The sequence below is a fragment of the Onychostoma macrolepis genome, chromosome 12, assembly GCF_012432095.1.
Source record: "Onychostoma macrolepis isolate SWU-2019 chromosome 12, ASM1243209v1, whole genome shotgun sequence".
Lineage (NCBI taxonomy): Eukaryota > Metazoa > Chordata > Actinopteri > Cypriniformes > Cyprinidae > Onychostoma > Onychostoma macrolepis.
The window spans coordinates 21,752,749-21,774,986 of NC_081166.1; the positions used below are offsets into that span (position 1 = coordinate 21,752,749).

At 38.2% G+C, this 22,238-nt stretch overlaps 1 protein-coding gene across 6 annotated transcripts in view; it reads right to left on the minus strand.

The window, feature by feature from the left end:
- Window positions 1-1,678: 1,678 nt before the first annotated feature.
- The window catches only part of kcnh4b (potassium voltage-gated channel, subfamily H (eag-related), member 4b), a 34,535-nt gene continuing 13,975 nt past the window's right edge, over window positions 1,679-22,238 (minus strand). For 3 of the 6 annotated variants that reach the window (XM_058794347.1, XM_058794348.1, XM_058794349.1), the window contains 12 exons: window positions 21,770-22,010; window positions 21,436-21,593; window positions 20,969-21,176; window positions 17,424-17,618; window positions 14,426-14,625; window positions 9,992-10,241; window positions 9,339-9,553; window positions 8,423-8,832; window positions 7,371-7,477; window positions 7,215-7,291; window positions 6,739-7,000; window positions 3,012-6,617 (listed from right to left, as the gene is read on the minus strand). In XM_058794347.1, coding sequence (XP_058650330.1) covers window positions 5,923-6,617; window positions 6,739-7,000; window positions 7,215-7,291; window positions 7,371-7,477; window positions 8,423-8,832; window positions 9,339-9,553; window positions 9,992-10,241; window positions 14,426-14,625; window positions 17,424-17,618; window positions 20,969-21,176; window positions 21,436-21,593; window positions 21,770-22,010 — 3,018 coding nt within the window. In that variant the 3' untranslated portion in view covers window positions 3,012-5,922. Of the gene's footprint in view, window positions 6,618-6,738; window positions 7,001-7,214; window positions 7,292-7,370; window positions 7,478-8,422; window positions 8,833-9,338; window positions 9,554-9,991; window positions 10,242-14,425; window positions 14,626-17,423; window positions 17,619-20,968; window positions 21,177-21,435; window positions 21,594-21,769; window positions 22,011-22,238 lie in introns of all 6 variants that reach the window. The other 3 variants (XR_009273753.1, XR_009273752.1, XM_058794350.1) reach the window with 3 other exon arrangements.

Here is a 22,238-nt window from a genome sequence, read left to right on the forward strand (position 1 = left end):
GTTCTGTTGAAGATATGCCAGAGTTTTGCTGGTGAGGCTGCTGGCAATCAGTTGTGTTTTGGTGGACCGCATAGGGAACAGCTCAACCCACTTGCTGAAATCATTCACAATGACAAGAAGGCATTGATTCAACCTTGGGCTTTTTTGGGAATGGGCCGATAAGGTCAGTATCCAACATATGGCCAGGCTCCACCACTGACATAGGTTGTAAATATCCTTGGAGAACTATGACTTGTATTTCTGACAGATTAGGCACAATTTACAGTATTTCCAAACATCATCTCTGGTCAATCTACAACATTAGCATAAGGTTTTTAATAGATGCAACTGCCATTTCTACTTTTCCGATTTCCTCCCAACTGATGGGTAAATTTCTATTATCACCTTGTACCTGGTAGATAGCATTCTGAGCTTGAGCTTCTATATGTATTCTATGTGAGAGTGAGTCAGGAACAGCATTGGATTGGCCTTTGCTTTACTGTGGAATCACAGAGAAGGATAGCCCATCTCGTCAGATGGGATGTTGGACTGAGGTACAGGTACTTCCGTCATTCCTTTTCAGCTGTTGAGTATGATGTTTTAGTTCTTTGAAGTAATGGGGAAGCATAAGCAATCATGTGTTGTCATTTGTCTGACATTCGTGTTAACACAGTCACCAAATTGATTTTGCTTGCATTTTTTAATTCTAAAGAGTTTACTGAATTTTGGCGGCATGAAACCTTTCATTTCTCAAAAATGTGCTGCCTGCCATTCCTCTTTCCATCTCCAACAAATGTCCTTCTTCTTCAGAGCGTGAGAATGCCCCCAAAAAAAAGAGACATGAATTGGTGATACCATCCTGATTGTCCATGAAATGATTGAACATCTTACAGTGGGCAGCAAAAAGAGAACGTAGCAACATTTTCACACAAAGGTGTGGAAAGTCTTGCTTCAAGTGTGAGTGGGTATTTTGTGATCACAGGAACTGCTTTGTTCTTCCTTATTCGTGAAGTGTGAACAGTAGAATGAAATTCCTTAGGTGTCCCAAGAAAAACAAGTGCCCATCTATTCTATGCATTCAGCACAATGCTTAGGTTAATCTGGAGGTGGTTTAAAAGTAAATAATACATGGTTAAAACCTTCAAACTGTGAATTGTAGACTATGAAATTAAATCAATCAATCATTCATTCCACACCAGAGTGGGCCTTTTTGTGGCTATCTCTTATAACAACAGCCAATCATGTTGGCACCAAGTTGGCGATCAGATGCAATTCCTTAGTATGATGAAAAATATATGTACCCTTGAGTTCAGAGATACAAGTGCTGAAAGAAGGTTTCTGAAAGTTTTTTTTTTTTTTTTTCTTGAAAGAAGATAATTTTGGGGAAACAGCAACTGCATTAACATGCCTAAGCTTAAACATAACATTAATTTAATAGCATTATGCAGTTGTGTGAATACATTTTTGGTGCATTAAACAGTCTGTGTTAACAAATGCCTTGTCAGATCCAGCCTTGTTGATGTTGCAAAATTTTGTATTGGTAACAGTCTATAGCATCTTGAATTAATTTACATATGACATAAAGGACAACACAGATATATTTAATAAGGTGATTATAAAAATAAATTGTGACCCTGCCCAAGTCAACTTACATGTAATGAAGTTGAGACAAAAATACTAAGAACGCACTAAGGGGGAAAGTGTTTTATTGAAACCCTCATAATTAAATATAATTGCATGCATATAAACAAAGCAAATTTACAATAGTTAATAATAGTTACCATGCAAAAAGTGGTAAAAAGAGGGGGAAAATCATTTTATATAATCATTTTATATACCATTTTATATAAGATTCAAGGTTAATTAATTTAAATGAGTGCAATTAAAAAGTCTGGCAAAGAGTTTTGATTGATAATCAATAAAAGCATAAACAGCCCTCTACAAAACAATTAAAATCTTCTGTATTCAGTATTCAATGTCCTAGTTTTTAAAAGTATAAAACAATACATAAGTGTGTAATCATGTTTATCCAGTCTGCTATGCAATGCTACCTTTATGATCGCTCAAGTTCATTTGTGAACATTAAAACTTTATCCATTACATACACTATAACTACATATAAGTGTCCACAAGAAAGTCTATATTAATACATATGTGTGCAGGCCTATGTTGCATATAATGTAGAATTAAATTAAATAGCTCTTTATCATTGATTTAAGTGGTCACACATTGTGCAAATGAAAATAAACCCTGAGTCTCATTAATCCAAGTATTAAATTCAGTTACTTAGTGTAATAGAATACTACTGGAATTTTGGCAGCAGCTTTTAATGCAACATGCAACATTCCCAGATTCAGCAATGACAGCAATACTCTGTATATTTGAAATGCATAACTGTTTTAACAAGCTTTGTTAATTAGTCATGCAGTATTCTGTCAGCTGTGCATATATGTATTAAAGTGGCTGTCTTTTTATCTGTTCTGAAAGCAACACAGAATAATCCTTTTATGGATACATTCTGGGCTTTTAATTTTATGGTAACATTTCTTCCAGTACTACATGGTTATCAAATAATACATTATAATAAGGTCATCAAATTGAAAACAATTAAAATAATAATTATTACAAATGAGGGCAGTCTATCATGGGAATAGTTTATAGAGGTATGTCAGAACAGTCTGCTGCAAAAACGGTTAACTGTAGTACATTTTGGATATAATACAATACATTTTTACAACTCTACAGTAACATTTTTATTCCAGAAGTGTATTTGCCTGCTTTTCTTTGATATGTCCCATTTGAGTAAACAGTCAAGCACTGATAGGTAAAGTGAAATGATAAAGTACTGTACATACATGCTGTGTCTTAGATATATGCAGTAGTTTAAAATATTCATTCAACATTTCAGAGTACATTTTCTGTAGGAAAAATATGCAAGTCAGGAATATATAGACAGAAAACTAAAAAGTTCAATGAAAGTGATTTTTGAAATGACCGATATCCACAGTAGACAATTAACATATTTACTGTACTCATGAACACAGACAGTACAGTAGCCAGTTTTTTCTCCTTTTTTTAGTGAAGATACTCTTCATTTGATGACATAATTCATATGTAGCTTTGCATAGTTTAACAGTTTTTGAGAACGAGATGGAATACCAGGAACCGAGTTTCTGAAAAGATAAAGCAGTTTCAAAATTAGTTTGCATTTTTAGTTGATCATCTAATGGATAATGAGCTGACGTTTTTATATACAGTATATAGTAGTGCAACGTAAGATGCTGGTCCATATAACAGAAATTAAAAACATTTATCAGAAATAACTTCCAGCAGACAATTTTGTAAGAACGATTTCTTCTGTTTTTAGTGTCCTACGGTGAGGACTGAGCAGGATTATACCTGTTAATGTTATTTAATGGACTTGAGCTGATATGGACTAATAAAGAATTGTATTTTTTATCAACTGATGTTAACAAAGATTAAGACATCATGCAAAAAATGTTTTGCTCATTGTTAGTTAATGCAGTAACTGAGGTCAACTAATGGAACTTTATTGTGAAGTGTTACCAAAAAGGTTGTTGAATTGGACCCACATTTGAGCTTCTGTTTACTATATTTGCTTTATAGCTCTGGAAAAATTTAAGAGACCACTGAAAAATGATTGGTTTCTCTGGTTTTACTATTTATATGTATGTGTTTGAGTAATGAACATCTTTGTTTTATTCTATAAACTACTGACAAAATTTCTCCCAAATTCCAAATAAACATATTGTCATTTAGAGCATTTATTTGCAGAAAATGACAACTGGTCAAAATAACAAAAAAGATGCAGTGTTTTCAGACCTCAATAATGAGAAGTTCATATTCATTTGTAAACAACACAATACTAATGCTTCTTTTTTTTTTACTTCGGAAGTTCAGAAATCAGTATTTGGTGGAATAACCCTGATTTTCGGTCACTGCTTTCATGCATCCTGGCATGCTCTCCTCCAGTCTTTCACATTTCAGTTGGGTGACTTCATGCCACTCCTGGTGCAAAAATTCAAGCAGCTCAATTTGTTGATGGCTTGTGACCATCTTCTTCTTGATCACATTCCAAACGTTTTCAATGGGGTTCAGGTCTGGCTGTGTGGAATGGAGCATTGGCCTGCTGGAAAAACCAGAGCAGAAGGATGCAAGTTTTCTTCCAGGACAACCTTGTACGTGGCTTGATTCATGCGTCCTTCACAAAGACAAATGTTCCCGATTCCGGCCTTGCTGAAGCACCCCCAGATCATCATCGATCCTCCACCAAATTTCACAGTGGGTGGCTTGTGGGCCTCTCCAGGTCTCCTTCTAAGCATTAGACAACCAGGAGTTGGGCGACCCTGTTGAAAAATCCAGCATATACTGGTTAGGTATGTTTCGAAGCATGGCTGCTGGTTTGAGCTGGTTTAAGCTGGTCCTTAGCTGGTCATGTCCTGAGCAGGAGATAGTTGCTTAGGACTAGCACATGACCAGCTAAGAACCAGCTTAAACCAGCTCATGACCAGATAAGGACCAGCTCAAACCAGCAGCCATGCTTCAAAACATACCTAACAGCATATGCTGTTTTTTTCAAAAGGGAAAGCTGAAATTGGACTCATCAGAGATGGTCCAATCTTTATGGTCTTTTGCAAACCTCAGCCGGGCTCTTCTTTGCTTCTCATTGATGAAGGGCTTTTTTCTAGCTATGCATGACTTCAGCCCTGCCCTAGGAGCCTGTTTCAAACCGTTTCGCCGTGCACTTCACCCCAGCTGCCGGTATTCATTCTTTTTGTAGGTCACTTGATGTCATTCTACAGTTGTTTAGTGACATTCGAATGATTTGGCGGTCATCCTGGTCAGTGGAGAGTCGTTTTCACTCTCTGCCGGTCTGTAGCTTTGTTGTCCCCAATGTCAGCAGATTGACCTTGTTCTTATGAACCACTATCTTTGAAATTTTAAGGATGGAAGCAACCTGACGCTCACTGTATCCCGTAAAGCCAGAATTGAACCCTTCTTTTCCTCACTCAAAAATCTTTCAACTCTTTTGGCATAGTCAATAGTTATTATTAGATTCCAATTACTTTTGAGGTACTACTAGCACTGTTTTTGCCATCCAGCTGGTCCTATTGCAAGAAAACAGTGATGACCACAGTAGTGATTTTTATACTTTTCCTCATTAAATAAGATTTGGTTGAGGTGATCACCTAATCAGTACTTCATTAAGAATGAGGTGTGCCTGTGTTGGAATTCAGCAGGCACTGGATTGGCTGCCACATGTGGAGATGCTGACTTAAGAAAAAATTTGAGTGGTCTCTTAATCTTCAACTTTGTTATACAGATGAACAAAAGTCTTATGGGTTCAGAAAAACGAGGGTGAGTAAATGATGAAACAATATCCATTTTTGAGTGAATCATCCCTTTAACAAAAAAAGGAAAGCAGTTGGTTGTGTACAGCAAATATGGTGTAGGTGGCCAGAAAAGTACAGTAAATATATACAAAGTGATAATAGCTTTCCTGATAAAAATGGGAACTATTTAATGTTGTGTGTGTGTGTTTGTGTACGTGTGATATATATTCTTGTTTTTAAAAAACTTACTTGGTAAGCACATCCAGGCCCCGGCCTCTAACATTTTGTGATTTCTTGTTTAAGACTAGCTGGTTTTAGAAGCTGGTGTGGTGCCAGTTCTTCCACACCATTACTGCAATTTTCATTTTCGGAACAGGAAAAGGTTCCAGATCAGGCACTGGCTCTGCCACAAACAAAGACACCCTACTGATGGAAAATGGATTCAGTGATGGTCCAAATGATTAACTGCTGAGCAGCTTTTTCTCTTCATACTCATGAACTTATGAAATTCATAATGAAAGGAAAATGGTTTTAAAATTCAAACGAAAATTTTGGTTGCAGATGTCTTGATTATAGTCTGTCCTCATTGTCAGTCCATCAGATCCAGGCACCATGTGGTCTCTGAGCTCTTGGATTGGCTACAAAGTCCTACACTGGACCCGCTAGACCTGCTCTCTGATGTCTCACTATCTTGGGCCAGCCTTTGATTACCCAGTAGGCACTCCCGACTGGTGTGCTCTACTTCAGGTGACTCCTCAAGAGAAGAGTGAACTACGCCCAATTCCTTTGGAGAGGGTGGAGAATTCTCTTGTAGGAAAGTGGAAGGTACCACATTCTGATTTAGGGCCACCTCTGGAGTCCTGTGCTCTTCATCCACCGTTGGAGTGGAATAGGGAAACGCTGGTTCTGTGGAAAGGTGTAAGTGTGAATAAGAGCTTGGCGTGACCTTGCAAGGAAAAGACGAACTGTCCAATTTTTGAGGAAACAAAACAGGGTTTGACTGGCTGATACTGGCATGGGCTCCATCTCCAGCACAAATGCCTAGTGATAAGCCCTCTGCTCGGGGGCTCTCTCCAGGTGTTGGCCCCTGGGTTCCTGTTCTGATGCTAAGGAGAGTGGAGCCAGAAGAGAAGTGATGGTGGCTGATATTGGAGGGAACTGAGGTGTAGATGGAACTCCAGTCATGGGAACAGGGCTCATTTGCTGTGACAGGAGAGTGTTGATTAGGCTCATGCTGGTGAAAGTGTCCCTGTTTCTCAGTGTGCTGATCAAAACCAGATCCACCTGCACAAACCAGAGAAATATTTTTATCAAATGATGATGAGGTCTCTGCCAACTTGTATACAGAAATACAGATGGTTTCTTCAATGAAAAAACAAAAGCTACAGGGAGTTTGCAGCCATACCACCAGGTCTGCCGTGACTACAAGATGTGGACCCCAGGAGACCCTCGGGGACAACATGATCTTTGTGCTGCGTGTGGATGCTGGAACCCAAGATGTAGGCTGGAGACATACTGACAGAAGAACTGGACATCATGTGGACTCCATAGGGACAGGAGGACAAAGGTGCTGTGTAATGACGAATGGCTATTTGTGCTTGCAGGAGGTGCATTATGTGATGCAGATCCTTAGTTAGAATTGACACTTCCTGTTTCAGGTTGCCCATCTGGAATGAGTTGTATTAAAATATTGCATTTATGTATATATAAACATGAGAATCATAAAATACAAATAAACTCTCAGTTGCAAATTTAATTTGTGTTCTTCATTTTTTCACTTGAGTGGACCTCATGCCATTATGATTGCGGAGCTTGTACGGTAAGTAGGAACATTTTAGAAGGATTTAATGTCTGTGTTTAGGAATGAGATTGTCACTGTACCTTCTTGTTAAGTTGGACAATGGTCTCTCTCACTTCTTTTGTCTCCTGAAGCAGTGATGCATTCACCTGACCAGAACCTGCATTAAAACAAAGATGCAATGACCCAACTGATCTATACAGTAAGTGACTTAGATACTAAGAATAAAATATCATTACCGTTCAGTATCTCGCTACCCAGTGATGTCGCTGTACTAGTTTTGGCAGTGGTGTCCTCCACATTAAAACGAAACACATGTCCGTTGTCCTCAATTCCATCTACAACTCTATAAAAGGCCATAAAGTCAGATACAGAGTCTGCTACTCACAAATATTAATTACACAAAAAACTCTAATCCTCTTTTAAAGTACTCAACATTAATACATATTGTCTCATACTTTATACAGGGGTAGGCATCTCTGATCTTAACAATAAGTAGGTCCAAAGGCTGTGACACACCAAGCTGACGGTCAATTGTCAAACAGTCACTGAGCATCTATCAGCTCAGATATTGCGATGTGTTCCACACCGTCTGCATTAGTTGGATTCTGTCAGAGGCTTTTTGGACAATTGAACATGTTGAATTCAATCCCTCTGATTGACTGTTCAGCTTAGCAAACCAGTGCATGAGAAGAAAAGCGAAAACGATGAAAGCGAGCAAAGTCAACAGGGCACACAGTGAAGGCTATTCTAATTTTACCTGAGCTGACATAAATGTTTTCAAATGAGATGGCAATATGAAATAAAGAAAATGAAGCCCAACTGATCAACATAATTCATATTTAAAATAGTAAGCAAGCGCTGCTCTGTTTATGGTTTGTGTATCCGCAGTCCTAGTTTTGAGTGACAAATATGGACTACTGCCATCAGCTGGTATAAACAGTTATTTTCTCTCACTCAGGTGAGGAATGTGCATTATTTGCATTGTGTTCAAGACAAGTGCACCTTTTTTGGTCCAGATGCAGGCGATGCGAGTCAACAACACCATTAACTTTCATAGACGCTAGTCCTTTGATGTCAAATTGGTGCGTCATGGCCTTGAGACCACCCTTCACAGTAGCAAATCATGGTTTTGTTAATCTGTGGCATAAATGTCAAAATGTTCCATCTTTTTCAATTGGAAATACTTTAACACAGGAAAAAGAAATGTGTTAAATCAAACTATTTAATGTGGTCTTTAAGATGATGTATTAATAATATATTTCTTTAGTTTCTTAAGAATGTCTGTTACCTTGGACTAAGATCTGGTGGTCCAAAGCAGTTGAGAGTGGGTATAAGCAGTTTGGCAGGTTTGCGTCCTGTACCTCCAGAATCTGGCTGTGTCCTATGGGTGGATTTGGGTGTAGATGTAGGTGGGAAGGTTTGTTTCTGTACTTTGGTCTGATGTTTAGGGGAGGGGTTTGGACTCCAACCCCTGACAGGTGAACGACAATGTCGCAGGGTGTTGAATTGCAGTAACTCCTCCCCTAAAAGGTTCCCTAATGATGTACGTCGTACTGGGCTGCCTAGATTGGGCAGAAGAAGGTTTCGGCATGTATTGGAAACAGGTGGGACGTGGAAGTACTTGTCTGGATCATCAGCCTTTTCTACAATGGATGGACGCTTATTCTCAGTCGATGCACTGGAGTCTGGGTAGTTCTGCTGCAAGGAGAAAGAAATGACACCAGGGGATGGGTCAGAGACTGTACAATATATAGCAGAGAGACCACCCTTTCATTACAATGAATGAGAAAAGTTGAAACGCCCAAGATTGGCAGCTGTAGTAAAGTAACTCCCACAGTTCAAATGAAAGAGTCAGGTAAATTATGTTTGTATCTCTGGTTACCATTGTTTTAAAGAATAGAGCTTGTGGTTAGGTTGCAGACAGCTCTTCCTATATTTCACCTAAAATTTCTAATTTATCTTATCTAAAAAGTTTTAATCTGTAATTCGAGGAGAGTGTGGTGGTAGCTCGGGGTCTTAGCCGAGTCTCAGGCCCGTGCCCCTCATACAAGCACAGCAAGCCAAATTTCTTTACCATTATTTCTATACAGGACTGAATAGGGAAGTGAACTAGCTAATTTTGATGTGGCAGCTTTTATAGAGATAATGAATTGTTTAGTTTACTGTGTAAGTAAGTATGTGTGTTGAGATTGATTGATTGTTACCTCAGTCTCACTGCCCTCTCTCAGATTGTATGTGAGGTTTCGGTGGATGTCAGTAGTGAAGATGCTGGCATACTCGGGATATAGTTCAAGAACATCACTTAAACCTTTCATGCTGATGTACTGCAGGTCACAATATGTCAGTGCCTTCACATCTGCATTCGTCTTGATCACATGATTCTGGCCTGGAAGGTCTGAGCCAATCAGATCTCCTTTTCCTGTAATGACATCAACACTGTATAAAATCAATTACTCTATTACAATTCATTTTCATATAAATCTAATATTTAATTCTGTTTACCAGTGTATAATACTGTAGTTGTACTGTAGACCACATAGACCAAGTATAGCCTATTTAAGACAACTGTACAGTTTAAACAACAAATATTTTTAGAAATAAAAAAGAATGAATATAAACTTCATGTTTGTGCTTTTAAAGTGTCTGGCACAATTGCTCCTAAGTGTGTTACTGTAAACGTGATTGTAGTTTAACTAGAGAAAAGTCAAAAGTAGTTGCTGTGGTAATTGACAGCTATACACCTGAAACATTCCATCAACATATTATAGTACATCAACATGTAGCATTCAGAAAATCAATATATAGTGTCCAAAAAACAAGTCAAAAGCTAGAAAAGCAACAAAGAAATGTTACAAACCCAGAATAGCCAAGACCATATTGTCCTTTAGAACCTCCAATGACCCAGAACAGACAAAGTAGTTGGCCTGCAATGCGTCCCCCTGTCTGATGAGATATTCCCCCGGTGTACAGAAAGTGGTTTTGATATGGAGGGAGAGAGAGCGCAGGCAACCCCTACTAGCACCATCAAACACAGGCAGCTGCAGGATGTCTTTGTTTAAGTGCATGGCTATATCGGCACGCAACTCATCAGGAAAATCATGTAAAAGCTGCAGAAAAAACAACAACAAAAAACCTTCTTTACTACACTTTAAAATGAACAATAAAAAATAAAAAAAACATTTCCTAAAAACTTTGTTTTGGGCTTTTGAAAGTATATTAGACATTAAAAAAGGATTTGAAATATTTGAAGGTCCAGACAATTAGACAATTAAAAAACGGATTAAAACACTTTTTCTCACTATTAACTAGTGTCTTATTAGCATGCATATTACTAATGTATTGGCTGTTTATTAGTACTTTTAAAGCACATGCATTATTCTGCATGACCATATTGTACACCCCTTAGTCCTACCCAATACCTAAACTTAACAATTACCTTACTAACTATGAATAAGCAGAAAGTTTTGAGTTTATTGAGGCAAATGTCGCAGTTAAAAGTTAACAGTGAGAATGAGAATTGTTGACCAAAAAACATTCTGCCGAGCAAAAGCAGGAACCTGAGCTCTTTTAGGAGCCAACGTATTTGGTGTGCACAGCACACAAGCAGTTCTCTTTTGGCAGCAAGGTGTTCCTAGATCATCATTTTGGCCGGACCCTATCTTCAATGCTGTGTAAATAGCATGAGTGGATTGTATAAAGTCACTGGAAGTCTAATCCGGGTATTTCGGCACATCTCAATGACAGAAAATTTCACCACCAAAGTAGAGGCAGCGTCACGACCCTGTGGGTTCCTGCTCCATGTTGTGTTAGCTTTCTGCCAAAATCCCTTCACCTGGCATTCCAACTCTGCAGAGGAGGCCAAAACAGGTGAAAAAACCCACTTGGTGTGACATGAACAGACTCCTTTTATCAAAGGGTTCTTCCTCTTCACTGGTGAGCATCACTTTATCTCATGAACGAGCCTCTGTGCCTGTTATCCTGTCACATGAATGTGTCTGGCTAGATAGTGAAACCCATTCTGGACTCAAGTCAGTTGAATCTGCTCTCTCCATAGTGCCTGTTTCGTTTATACTTTACAGACAGACCCGAACACAGTCATCCTTTAGTCGTGTCGACATATTTATTTTTACCCTTCACCTCTGCCCCTGGACACCCTCCCTTAAAGCCCCATGCATAACAACACATCTCTCCCCTAAATAGAAAAATATATATAAAGAAATGAGATAACACTTATGCTTTGAGTTTGCATTATAAGTCTCATCAACAGCAACTACAATATTCAAATGCAATATAACTTTGAATAACCATTAACTGATTTTACTAGCTATTCCTGCAACCTGTCCATTCTCTGTAGCCATCGACTCAGAAGTTGCTGCTGTTGTTGTTGTATCCTGTATCTCGGTCTCAGAGCTTTGCCTAGGACATAGATCAATTCTGTTCCGTCGGAGTGTTGAGCCGCCATCTGTCACAATCTCAAAAGACCTTGGAGCCACTTGTTTTTCCACCCTGCCTTTGCTGAGACCATACACCTGTATTGTGGTTCCTTATTTTGACGGTGTCTCCAGGTTTCAAGGTTGTCAGTGGTTTCGCTTTTCTGTCATACAGTCTCTTTTGTTTGATTTTTTGTTTCTGTTTAAAGCTTTTCACTTGACTAGTGTGTGGAGTGTCCAGAAGATCCTCTCTAATGGGCAAATTTGTTCGAATTCTTCTACCCATGAGCATCTGAGCTGGGGACAACCCGTTCTCCAGCGGTGCACTTCTGTAGATCATGAGACTTCTATGAAAGTCTTCATTACCTGCATGTGCCTTTCGCATGAGTCCTTTCACTATTTTCACGGCATTCTCTGCCAGTCCATTTGATCTGGGGTAATTTGGACTGGATGTATCATGGCGAAAACCCCATTCCACAGAAAACTTCTTAAATTCACTACTAGAAAACTGAGGTCCGTTGCCTGTAAACACTACACAGGGGACACCATGTTTCGTTTATACTTTACAGACAGACCCGAACACAGTCATCCTTTAGTCGTGTCGACATATTTATTTTTACCCTTCACCTCTGCCCCTGGACACACCCCCTTAAAGCCCCATGCATAACAACACAGTGCCCATTAAAGATGGTCTCCCATAAACAAATCCTATCACATGCCTGTCCTGAGGACTGGTTTGTGTGAATCTAAAGGATACTCGGCCTGGGAGAATAACTGCTGAAGAGGAACCTTGACATCCTCAGCCAGAGCTGTGAACAAGCCTGCGTTTTGTCACTTAGCGGAGCTTCCCAGGATCACATGGGTTATCTTAGTTGGTAAGGTGGTGGTTTATCTACTAGATGGCTCTATGCTCCGAAATACAGTGTTTACATTTCAACAGTGGATGGATGCTGGCTTCACCCCATCAATGCCTAAACTGTGTAGCTGCCATAGCACACCATGCTGTTATAGTTGGCAATTCTGTGTGCTGGCATAATCTAATTAAAATAAATCCCAAGGAATCTAACCTCTCTTGTCCTGCTACAGTCCTGACCTGGGTTCTGCCTGCAACGTCTGCCTGACAGTGGACTGAGCTTCCCCAAGCATGGATATCTGTCATGCCCACAGCTTTAAGGATATTTTCATCTTCAAGTACTTTATTAGTGTACTCAGTGTTGGGGAGTAACTAGTTACATGTAACGGAATTGCGTAATTAAATTACAAAATAAAAGTAATTGTAATTAGTTACAGTTACTAAGAAAAAATGTGTAATTAAATTACAGTTACTTATGAAAATCAGAAGGGATTTTTTTCACACACACTCCCACATACAGATTTAATTGATTTCTTTCATAAATTCCAGTGACTGCTGCAAAATATGATACACCAATGTTTAAAAAGTTTATAACATGCTTATCCGATAACTCTTATATTTCCTATATGGGTTTATGTATATGCTTTTTTTTTTTTTTTTTTTTAAGATTAACAGTTTTTTTTCTAAGGCATTGTTAGATCCAATGTTTCCTGTCATAGCTATGCAAAGATTTGATTTCAAAAACAGTATCATAGCTATTAAACTGTATATTGTTATGATTTTAAATCTGTATTTAACCTCAGAATGATTTTAAAGTCTGATTTTGTGGTGTCTGTGCTTCAAAGGGGACATCGGATGCCCATTTTCCACAAGTTGGTATGATTCTTTAGGGTATTCTTGAAATGGTCTCAGTGGTCATGTAAAACATGACCGTTTTTACCTTGTCAAAAACAGCTCTGTTCACAGAGACCTCATTTCGCTGCAGAACTCTTAACATGCTAATGAGCTCTGCTCACCCTGCGCCTCTCTTCTGTGGAAGAGCAAAGGCGATTCGCAAATAATCATGAAAAATATAAAGTGTGAGACTTACTTCTTCTGGAGGTGCAGCTGGATCATGAACAATGGGTACTGATCCATCCTTGAGTTTTAACTTTTTAACAAAACCTGCCTTGAATTGTCCCTCACTCAGAAAGCAGTCTGGAGTAAAATGATTTGCGCAGCCAGACATAAACGAATTTAGTGAAAGTGAAGTGAAGTGATGTGTGGCCAAGTATGGTAACCCATACTCGGAATTTGCCCATCCAAGTGCAAACACACACACATACACTGTGAACACACACCCGGAGCAGTGGGCAGCCATATTGCTGCGGCACCCGGGGAGCAGTTGTGGGTTTGGTGCCTTGCTCAAGGATCTCACCTCAGTTGTGGTATTGAAGGTGGAAGAGAGCGCTGGTTATTCACTCCAAAATCAAAATAGCATGATAATTGAGACTGTTTAGCTTTTTGGGGGATTTTTAAAAAGGCCTTTTTATCATTTTAGATTTTTTATCATTGTAGGGTGGTTGTGTCCACACACTACTAAGACACATTTATATGCAAATGAAGATATTTGGCATCTAATGTCTCCCTTAAAATTAAATATTATAATCTTAATTCAAGTGATGAAGGATTTTGAAAGTCTGACAGTAATCAGTGTTGAGTACTACTGTAAGGTTAACCCATGTTTGAAAATGATTAACAGTTGAAAACACTCGAAATTTAGAAAAGTAATCAAAAAGTAATCAGTTACATTACTTTAATAAAGTAATTGTAAAGTTACACTACTTATTACATTTTAAGTAGAGTAACTTGTAATTTGTGACCTATATCATTTTCAAAGTAACCCTCCCAACACTGAGTGTACTTATTATAAAGTATTACCAATATCCCTGCACAGACTAAAATGATTTTACATTAAAAGTAATTGAATAAGAAAAAAAACACTTGTTAATGCCAAGCACTTTCTCACCTCATTGACATCAATGCCATTATTCACAGACCAGGTGGTCTGGAAATATTCCAGCATGCGTTGTTTCAGCTGCTGTGGCAGCCGGTGAACACGAATGAAGTCCTTCAGATCTTTCATGCGCGTATGATATAGTGAGCGACGTGAGTACATGCGCTGGATGATGGCTGTTACATTCCCAAACACCACAGCGTGCATGAGAGCTGTGTAAGAGAAACAACCAATCTAACAAACTAGCAATAAAGGCAATAAACAGTCTAATATTACATATGAAACGTTAAACATGTACAGTACTATGAAAAAAGTCTGTGAACCTGTTTGTGGCTGTTATTAAAAATTCTGAGGTTCTGACTCATGGGAAAATTCATATGAAATCACCTCCTTATAAAATAGTTATGTTTTCCTGTAAAATTGCTTGGTTTTGAGATAACAGGCCAAAACTTCTGCAAAATTGGGTAAACAATTGGGAAAACATTTGTTTGAACTAATTGTGTACATCTTAAGCGTTCATTTTTAGGAATACATTTGTAAATGGCAATGTTTTTCTTGCACTGTATTGCATGTATGTGTGTTTATTTATTTAAAGTATATTTGAGTTGGTTTAGGTAATATCACCTTAATCTTTGCTCTTGATCGAGATGGCAAAAAAATATGTCATTTTATCTAAATATCAACATACGTGAGATTTGGTCAATAAAAACAAACGGTTAATTGATCTATTTTGTGTCTCTGTAAAATAGTAATCTATGACACTGCATTATGTTATCAAAAACACGTGTTGTCTTTTTTTGTTGTTTGTTTTTTTACAATTGCTAGGACACATTTCTCAATACTTAAGTTTTTTTTTTTTTTAAACTCTTCACACAGTTCTCCTAACCAACTTTCACTGATTGTTTAGACTGACATGAAGAAACCGAACAAACCAAGACAGACTAAATCCAGAAGAACTGTGGCAATGCCTCCAAGATGCTTCAAGAAACCTCCCTGCAAAGCTACAGTACTGTTAAAGGTTTTAGGCACTTGTCTAAAAATGCTGTAAAATGATTATGCTGTCAAAAATGTCATAAATCGAATTTCTTTATTAATTAACTTCCATTAACTTAATGCAGCTTTTGCCCTAGGTGCACTTGCGCATAGTTTTTCAGGTAGCTTTGCAGATAGGTTTCTTGAAGCATCTTGAACACATTGCCACAGTTCTTCTGGATTTAGTCTGTCTCAGTTTGTTCTGCTTCTTCATGTCATTCCTGACAGACTGGATGATGATCAGATCAGATCTCTGTGGAGCACTGGCTGTTGTCAGACTCCTTGTGCAAACAAAAACCTCACTGGATTATTACAATTAATGGCAAACTGAATGTTTGGAAATGTAAACTGATATTACCTACTGACACACTACAGCAAAAGTTAGAAATAACTGACTTAAAACCATTTTTTAGCTGCTGGAAATATTAGTGTTCTAATAATTTTGTCCACCACTGTATATTCAAAATGCACTAAAACTACCAAAACACTTCATACATGTCTCAAATCAGCTCATTATTCCATAACACTAGCAAAGGTTGTCAGCCAACATAACTCATAAAACAATGACTTTAAAAACACAACAGCTAGTATTATATGTTTGCTTTCATAAAAAATTATACAATGTTTGCTTTTGTATAGATTACTAACACTTGTGTAGGTATAAAATTGCTTTGATAGTATTTGTTTTTTAAATTATTTTATTCAGAATATATTTCAATATTGTATTATTGCAGAAATGCAGCAAATGTCTGTCTCATTCATTTTTGTATTATGCTAGGTTATGAACTTAAGTGTAACAGTTTTGTAAAGAGTATGTAAACATGCAAACTGTCTTGTAGGTATATAGATTTTCGGCATTGTTTGTGTCTGAGGGAGAAAATAATTCATGCAATTTGAAAGAAGCAGTAATTGAATGCATTTTGTGCTAAATCAATTATAAATGATACACAGTTTGGCCCATACAGGCTGCTATTGAAATGCCTTTAACTGAAAATTTAGTGTTTAATCTTGTCATTATTGACACTATTTTCCTATTTCAATATTGGAAAGTTGCTTTGACACAATCTGTATTGTTAAAAGCGCTATATGAATAAAGGTGACTATTGTGCTCACTGCATGAAAGTTTTGAAAAGTATTGAGAAATGTGTCCTAGTGATTGTAAAAAACTGTCATATTTTTAGTGGAGTAAAAAATGGAGTAAAAACACTGTTTTTATGTCGAAGTGAGAAGATTACGTTACTCTCTGGGTAAGATAATAATTTTACATTTTGTGCTCTGGCAACTATATTAGCAAATGTTTATATTTATTTCCCTTAATGACACATTGGCTGATGCATTATTATCCTGTACATGCAAAATTATATCTAAATGTTTCACAATTTAAAAGTAAATGCACACTGTTCGTAAGGGTGGTATTTCCCCCCACCTTACCCTATACATTACTGTAGTTTTTTACAACCGGCTACAGTGTAAAACTGACAATGAAAACAAAATAATATTTATTGTAGGGTTCTTTGTTGAGCAAATCAGTATTGTTGGTTGGTAGACAGATATATTCACATGACGTGTGTTTGCATTATTTTGGTGAAAAAAAAAAGAGTTGAAATCGATTGCAGTATTTACTTTTTGAATTTTGTTTGTGGTTTGGTCTTTGGTGCCTTGTGTTTAGAATATTGAGACAATGGGCCAAAAATTCACCAAACACATGTTAACAATTGGGCAAAATAGAGTTTAATGAAGTGTTGCAAGCGATGTGTGACATTTTGTGTGTGTGTGTTTTGAGGTTTTGTCTGTAGAGTTATAGGACATATTACATTGGACATATTTATAGAAATCGTGTGTAAGCACTTATCAAATACTGTAAAACTGACAAATGCTGAGAATTAATGAATGCACAAAACAACATGAGAATGAGGTATTCCAGAAAGCTAAGTCAATGAAATAAATTGTCTAGAATACTGTGGAAGTTACTGCTTACCCCCAATGAGCATAGTACAAACAGAGAAAATCTTCTCAGCATCAGTGTTGGCACAAACGTTGCCGAAGCCCACACTGGTCAAACTGCTTAAGGTGAAATACAGAGACGCGATGTAGGCACTGCGAACCGAAGGACCACCAACTGTACTGTTCAAATACGGCTTGTCCAAACGCCTGCCCAACTCATGTAGCCAGCCTGAGAGAAAGAAAGAAACTAATGTCAAACTGCATGTTAGTGCTGCATGATTTGGCCAAAAACCCATATTGTGATTGTGATTTGAACATCTCATAATGTTGCATAGACACACATTCTGCTTACAATAGAAATAGTTGCTTTTTAAGGGAATTCACTCTTCACAAGTGTTTACTCTTTAAAAGAACAACTCTCTTTCAATGATCAAAAAGTAAAAAAGAAATGCATAGTATTTTTATTTGTATTCACAAAATAATGTCAATTATGATGATAATAGAATTGAATAATAATAATATTTTTTTGCACAGTACTATAGTAAAATTACTATATTGGCGGAAAACTACAGATTCTGTTTAGTTGACAACAATATACATGCTTCTTATTACAAATGTGGTGCAAAAGCTCTGTTTACGAAATTGTTTGAAATTATGCAAATGGGAAAAGTTAACCTGGCACATGTTACATTTCCAAATGCATGTTATTAGTGACTCCAACTCAGAGAAAATGCAGGGATGGAGAATGTATGGGGCAACGTTTAATGTGAAATGAGTTGTGTTGTGGCACACAGTGTTTCAGCCAGCACTGAAGACATCTTGTCTCGTGCAAAAGTCCCCGACGGCGTGATGGCAGACACAACCACCATCAGCTCCAAGGCACTCTTCCCTAGCTTAATGCCAAAAACTGATGAATAGCTTGCATGCGCTTAACTGTGAAATGCGAGTTGGACTCTCTTGGACCCATTTGTCAATACAAATTGTTTAAAAACTCGTCTATGTGGGCAAACCTGTGGATCATTTTCCTTTGTTTTGGCACAAAATAACTCTTTCTTATTCAGACAACCACCACCAAAACTCTACATACCTGCAGGTCATAGAAAACTGAACAAGACAGAAATTAGCTTTGTACAGTAATACCATAATAAAAAAGAATCTAGATCTAAAAAATGAAATACTGTCAAAACAATTAGATTAGCTAAACACCTGCACAGGCTTTAGTCTTTTAATTTAATTACCAGCTATACAAAATGAGACAACTTAGGAATAATTTTGCTACAGTAGGACAAAAAAAGTGTACTTGTTTCATGTAAGACCGTTCCTTATTACATGCCATTCTTAAGGTTCACATTTGAAGGAAAAGGTTATTAGTATGAGGTTCTCCATTTTGGGTTATTTGTGGCTACACACACATTCATAAAGTGCAAATTATGCTCACTACCTTGGAAATTAGTTGGTAGGTATTGGCACAATTGGAGACTAGTGCATTATACAATGTTATCTTTTGAAAATGTTTCTTTACAGAACAAGAATGACAACTCTCAACTGTTTGGAATTCACCGCAGCATACAGTGGGTACGGAAAGTATTCAGACCCCCTTACATTTTTCACTCTTTGTTATATTACAGCCATTTGCTAAAATCATTTAAGTTCATTTTTTTTTCCCCTCATTAATGTACACACAGCACCCCACATTGACAGAAAAACACATAATTGTTGACATTTTTGAAATATCACATGGTCCTAAGTATTCAGGCCCTTTGCTGTGACACTCATATATTTAACTCAGGTGCTGTCCATTTCTTCTGATCATCCTTGAGATGGTTCTGCACCTTCATTTGAGTCCAGCTGTGTTTGATTATACTGATTGGACTTGATTAGGAAAGCCACACACCTATATAAGACCTTACAGCTCACAGTGCATGTCAGAGCAAATGAGAATCATGAGGTCAAAGGAACTGCCTGAAGAGCTCAGAGACAGAATTGTGGCAAGGCACAGATCTGGCCAAGGTTACAAAAAAATTTCTGCTGCACTTAAGGTTCCTAAGAGCACAGTGGCCTCCATAATCCTTAAATGGAAGATGTTTGGGACGACCAGAACCCTTCCTAGAGCTGGCCGTCTGTCCAAACTGAGCTATCGGGGGAGAAGAGCCTTGGTGAGACAGGTAAAGAAGAACCCAAAAATCACTGTGGCTGAGCTCCAGAGATGCAGTCGGGAGATGGGAGAAAGTTGTAGAAAGTCAACCATCACTGCAGCCCTCCACCAGTCAGGGCTTTATGGCAGAGTGGCCTGACGGAAGCCTCTCCTCAGTGCAAGACACATGAAAGCCCGCATGGAGTTTGCTAAAAAACACCTGAATAAGATTCTCTGGTCTGATGAGACCAAGATAGAACTTTTTGGCCTTAATTCTAAGCGGTATGTGTGGAGAAAACCAGGCACTGCTCATCACCTGTCCAATACAGTCCCAACAGTGAAGCATGGTGGTGGCAGCATCATGCTGTGGGGTGTTTTTCAGCTGCAGGGACAGGACGACTGGTTGCAATCGAGGGAAAGATGAATGCGGCCAAGTACAGGGATATCCTGGACGAAAACCTTCTCCAGAGTGCTCAGGACCTCAGACTGGGCCGAAGGTTTACCTTCCAACAAGACAATGACCCTAAGCACACAGCTAAAATAACGAAGGAGTGGCTTCACAACAACTCTGTGACTGTTCTTGTATGGCCCAGCCAGAGCCCTGACTTAAACCCAATTGAGCATCTCTGGAGAGACCTAAAAATGGCTGTCCACCAATGTTTACCATCCAACCTGACAGAACTGGAGAGGATCTGCAAGGAGGAATGGCAGAGGATCCCCAAATCCAGGTGTGAAAAACTTGTTGCAAGACTCATGGCTGTATTAGATCAAAAGGGTGCTTCTACTAAATACTGAGCAAAGGGTCTGAATACTTAGGACCATGTGATATTTTAGTTTTTCTTTTTTAATAAATCTGCAAAAATGTCAACAATTCTGTGTTTTTCTGTCAATATGGGGTGCTGTGTGTACATTAATGAGGAAAAAAAATGAACTTAAATGATTTTAGCAAATGGCTGCAATATAACAAAGAGTGAAAAATTTAAGGGGGTCTGAATACTTTCCGTACCCACTGTATGTTACATGGTCAATGTTTGCATGACAGAACTGTATTTGACTGAGTTATGTTTATTAAACAAATGGAACCTTCTAGACAGATAAACATTGAGATCACAAACTCATTTTCTGCTTATGCTTTCTCTACAGCTGTTTGAGGAGTTTGTTTTTCGCTCGTCTATTTTTGTGGTTTGTGAAGCTAGTGAAAACTGCCCCTAAACAGCATGAAGAAACAGAACCTGGACACTTTACACATTGGTCAGATGGTCTCTTCCTATCCTACTCCTAAGTGGGCGATTTTGGCCAGAATAATAATTAATGTGGCTTCATGCCGAAAGTCAAAATCTGGTTCTGTGAGACTTTTCAAGGGAACATCCCATATAATTTGATAAGAACACCAAGCAGCTCTTTTAAAGGTTTATTTGACATATCAGAATGTGTGAATATCTCACCAATGTCCCAGGCGCCATTGGCATTGGTCTCCATCTCTTTGCGCCCGATGATGTACCAGATGCAAGCCATCCAGTGAGCCAGCAGAGCAAACATCGACATGAGCAGCGTCAGTACCATGGCGCTGTACTGCGAGTATCTGTCCAACTTCTGCAGCAGTCTTAACAGACGCAACAATCGCACAGTTTTCAGCAGGTGCACTAGAGATGTCTTGAACAAGCACAAACATGTGTGTGTCAATAGCCTATGTAAATAATAATACCTTGTAATCACATAATTTACTTCAATTCTCCAAAAAATCTAAAACTAAACATATTAGTACCATGCCACATATACTGTCTGTAGATAATGGTACCATTACATAACTTTTTTTTGTAAATTACCTCCTTCATACCCTCCCAATGCTACTATTTTTAAATAAGCTATATTATTGGAAAAATGGTTTCTACATTCACACATGTGAACTTACAACAGTAATGTTAAATGCATAGAGCAGGTCAAAGGGCAGCGCGGCCACCAGATCCACGAAGAACCACGTGGTAGCGTAATGTAGACAGATGGAGCGAGGCTCGTACACCACCTGTCCTGATTGACTCACATAAGTGGTGCGAAAGTTAAGGATGATGTCTGAAAGAGAAGGTAGATCAATGACATTTTCTTGGAAAGCCTTATTTTTTGAGTCTCTTTTGAAGCATATATACACTTATATATATCACAGGTGGTAACTGAAATTTTATGTATTTATGTGTAAACCATCTGACAGTACAAAGTCACTCGAAGGTTCTTTCAGTGAGTAGACTCACCCAGAATAAAGAGCATTTCAACTGCAATGTCGCTAACTATCGTGCTCCTGCCTGCAGTCTCCACATCGCTGTACGCTGTGAAACACACATTGTACGGCACAGTCACGGCAACATAGAATGTAGCCAGTAGAATCATCCAATCCCACAATGCCTTGGACACACTGTAATGCAGCAGGATGAATCGAGACTTCTGGACTGCTGCCACTTTGTACTCAGGCAGGGATGGTTTTTCAAACATGTCCTGAGGGAGAGAGGCACAGATTAAGGAATGAGAGCAAAGAAATTGAGAGATGAGTTCTCTTTTAATATCTCAACTTCTTCGAGATAGCAAGAAGATTTATATGATTCTCATATGTTTCTCATGAGAAAAATACTACAGGAAACCTCACATGCATTTCCTCTTCTTAAACACTGACTCGTTACGACTCATTAAGTGTGCATATAATTTAAAATTCAATTTATTCCTGTG